At 25.0% G+C, this 3,953-nt stretch overlaps 1 protein-coding gene across 1 annotated transcript; it reads left to right on the forward strand.

Moving 5' to 3' along the window:
- The first annotated feature begins 1,529 nt into the window (after positions 1-1,529).
- On the forward strand, positions 1,530-2,200 carry LOC106762476 (albumin-1-like). Its single transcript, XM_014646421.2, has 2 exons — positions 1,530-1,608; positions 1,732-2,200. The coding sequence occupies exons 1-2, from the start codon at positions 1,557-1,559 to the stop codon at positions 2,061-2,063; spliced, it is 384 nt and encodes a 127-aa protein (XP_014501907.1). The 5' UTR covers positions 1,530-1,556; the 3' UTR covers positions 2,064-2,200.
- The last annotated feature ends 1,753 nt before the right edge of the window (positions 2,201-3,953 follow it).

Below are 3,953 nucleotides of genomic sequence, written 5' to 3' on the forward strand. Positions count from 1 at the left end.
AATATCTAAAATATAGATACAAACCGGACTAAAGATACTAATTCATAACATCCAAAAGAGACCTTTGAATTACAATCGCAATCTTCAAGGAAATTTTCCAGAACATCAGACACTTATATAAATTAAACGTTAGCTCTAATATGTAATCAAGGAATTCACTGCACTACAGGCATTAACGATTTCTGATTACTATGTTTAGTTATAATTGTTTCATTTCAATTTCACAGCTCTCAACATTCCCAACATGATTCATAATTAATATCAGGAAAAGATAATGCAATAACGTTGGTGCCTAAATTACACAAATGCATGAGGTTAGCCAGTGCAACGTAATATACCTACTGCCAAATACCGTATTTTGAGATCTCAATCATTATTGAAGACAAATAAACGCAACTAAGCGTGCAAACTATTCTGTAAATTGTATATCAATAGTGGCACCCAACACTGTAAATATTAATTAACGTGCAATTTATTGTATGATTTTTGGGCCACCCATATCTCAAATCTTGGATGACCAACATGTGAACTATAACCTAAATCATGAACTTCACATTATTATCTTACAAAACTCATAATGTCAGAACCTTAGCCAAAGCAATCAAAAACACCTGTAATAAAATTTGATTAAAAAAATTAAATTTACACTATTTTAGAGATAAAGAACTAAATTAGTCTAAAGTTTTGAAGATGAATCAATTCTAATTTTAACTCGAAATTAAAAAACCAAAAATAATTTAACTTTTTTATTTAATTTTTATTTTTTTAATGAAGCTTGAGTTTGGATCATCCTTAATTTTTTTTAACAACGATTTTCTTAATAATTGTGGATGTTTTCCCAATTTTTAAAGACGGTTTGAAATAGTTGTGAATTCATTTAACTTTTGACTATCATTATATAACGGCGGTCCAAAAATCTTCTTTTGTTAACCTAATTTAATTGTTGTTAAGAGCATGTTGTACAACGGTTATGGTCTAAAAAGCATTTCAAAGCATCTTTTTGAAAAACTATCCTTTCTATATTAATTACAATAATATGGAATATAAAGGAGATACAGAAATATAAAAGATATGAAAAATATGTTATATATTTAATTTATGTCCTTTACATGTAAAATATAAAAAAATATGACAAAATATCAAATATTTAAAATATATTAATCTTGATTTTTTACATTTTAAAGATAACTAAATATATTTTTATTTTTCTATAAAAGATATTTTTAAAACAGAAATATTTCTAAAAACTTAATTTAAATAAACAAATATTAACAATAAACAACATTTACATGTTATCATTTTTATTTAATTAATTTCTAAAAAATATTTTCATTTTAAAAGTATTTTCCTATAAAGATAAAAATATACTTTGTTATTTATCTAAATCTAAAAACTAAAAATTAAAATATATTATAAATATGTCTCCTGTTGTCTAAAGAATTGTTAAAAAAATGGTCAAAATATCATCATCGTAATAATAATGCCTATAAATTGCTACATGCAAGAGAGCATAACACATCACAAAACTCATAATAAGAAATCTACAAAATCGAAGAATGGCTTATGTTAGGCTTGCTCCTTTGGCTCTCTTCTTGCTTGCCACTTCCAGTACGTAGCATTCCATTCTTCTTCATATTTTTTATCATTTCTGTTTATATATTTCAGAACTACACAAAATTATTATATGTATATATGTATTTATATGTTCTGACTTTGAAACATGATTCTTAGCAATGTTTCCGATGAAGAAGATAGAAGCAGTAGACTGTTCAGGTGTTTGTTCAACGTTTGAGAGGCTACCATGCAGGTCACTTGATTGTCGCTGTATCCCTATTGCACTAGATTTCGGTTTATGCTTTAATCGAACTGGACTTTCATCTGTGGCGAAGATGATAGACGAACACCCGAACTTATGTCAATCTGATGATGAATGCATGAAGAAAGGAAGTGGCAACTTCTGTGCTCGTTATCCCAATAACTACATCGATTATGGTTGGTGTTTTCACTCTGATTCTGAAGCACTTAAAGCTTTCTTCGCCATGCCTACAGCAATCACCATGTGATATGTGTATGCCTGTGATGCATCTACCACTACTTCTATAAATCAAAAGAGTTTAACATCCAACCCATAGTTGGTGACTGTACTCTCTTGGAGGATGAGTTAACATGGATAATAATATTTTCGGGAAAGTGATATTTTGACACCAATTTTTTACACTATTTTAATACTGTACATGTATCAAAACGTGGTTGGACAATTTCAAATTAAAAAAAATTGAGACAAAGACATATTTGGAAGAAAAAAACCAAAATTCTTTTTTTAATTTAAAATTGTCCAATCACATTTTGACACGTGTGCAGTGTCAAAATAATGTCAAAAAATTGGTGTCAAAATATTATTTTCCATATTTTCGTAACATTTTAGCATCTACTTATAAAAAAATAAATAAATGATGTTAAAATAGTGTAAAAAAATATTATCAAAATATTATTATTTAAGAAAAAATTTCTCATATTTTTCTTTGTAGGAAATAGATGGAGAGAAATATTACAAAGAAGACTTTTGGACCGTGGTTATATAATCATAGTCAAAGGTTAAATGAATTCACAACGATTTCAAACCCTTTTTTAAAATTGGGAAAACATCCATAGTTATTAAAAAAAGTTGTTGTTAAAAAGTGAAAAAAAATTACGAATGGTTCAAACTCAAGCTTCATCAAAAATAAAAATTAAATATATTTTTTATTTTTTTTAACTTTAAGTTAAAATTAGAATTAATTCCACTTCAAAATTTTAGATTTATTTATTTCTTTACTTTTAAAATAACGTGAATTTAATTTTTTAATCAAATTTTATTAAATTTATTTAAAATTTTAAATCTATTACTAACATTAAAAAAAATGTGGACGTATAACTTTCTCCATAAATTTGCATTATAATAAACAACTTACACTTATAACAATCACATATACTTATACGAGCTTTTATAAGTTCAACTCACTAATTTCTTTTTGCACACCCACACATGCAAAGTACCATATGAACTTATTCTTTTCCAACCATGATGACATACACACCCTCCACAAAATGGGTCTAATACTACAACTCTGACGTCATATATTCTATATGTACATTTTCCAAACTAAAATTACATTCATAATATTCGGTTCACTCAAATAACAATCATTAATTTGAGTTTTTTAATATTAAAATCAAATTCCAAAACTCGTATGGAAAAGATGAATATCAAATTACATTCATTTTTTCATTACTTTACTAATAATCATGATTGCATATTTGTAATATTCCGTTAACTAAAGTAGCAATTATTAATTCTCATTTTATGATATTAAAGTCTAATTCCAAGACTCACATGTTGATAAAGTCAAGTATAAAATTACATTCATTTACTCATTATTTTGCTAAGAACCATAGCCACAGTTATACTCTATATATGATATCTATCTATCACATTCCAACAAATTCTTAACACTAAAAAAAATATGGTTAAAATTTTAAATTTTAATGTTTAAAAATCGTCACAATTTTTTTTATAATTAAAATAACAATCAAAATTACTTATGTTAAAAATAGTTTAAGACAGAAATATTATAACTGCTGATATTTTTACTAAAAAAATGAAAAAAAAAATAAGGGTCGTCACAAAATTTACTCGTTTTTATAATATTTTGTCAGGTAACAATTAAAACGTTACAAAATATATTATATTTTATTATTATTTAACAATTATTAAAGCTTTAGAACGTCTACAAATTATTTAATTTTTTTTATATTTTAATTATTATTATTTTTAGTAATTTTATAATAAATAATTAAATTATCTATTTTATTTAAAATTAATTTTTTAAGATGATAAAAAGAGTATTAATAATTAAGATAACAATAATCATAATTAAAGGTTAAGTTTTGTCCTAAATAAACATAATCCCACT

The sequence above is a fragment of the Vigna radiata genome, chromosome 1 (genome assembly GCF_000741045.1).
Source record: "Vigna radiata var. radiata cultivar VC1973A chromosome 1, Vradiata_ver6, whole genome shotgun sequence".
Classification (NCBI taxonomy): Eukaryota; Viridiplantae; Streptophyta; class Magnoliopsida; order Fabales; family Fabaceae; genus Vigna; species Vigna radiata.

Bases quoted from the DNA above. Each gene is read 5' to 3' on its own strand.
- LOC106762476 (XM_014646421.2), top strand. From the start codon at position 1,557: ATGGCTTATGTTAGGCTTGCTCCTTTGGCTCTCTTCTTGCTTGCCACT. The intron at 1,609-1,731 runs GTACGTAGCATT...CATGATTCTTAG, and splicing joins CTTCTTGCTTGCCACTTCCA to CAATGTTTCCGATGAAGAAG.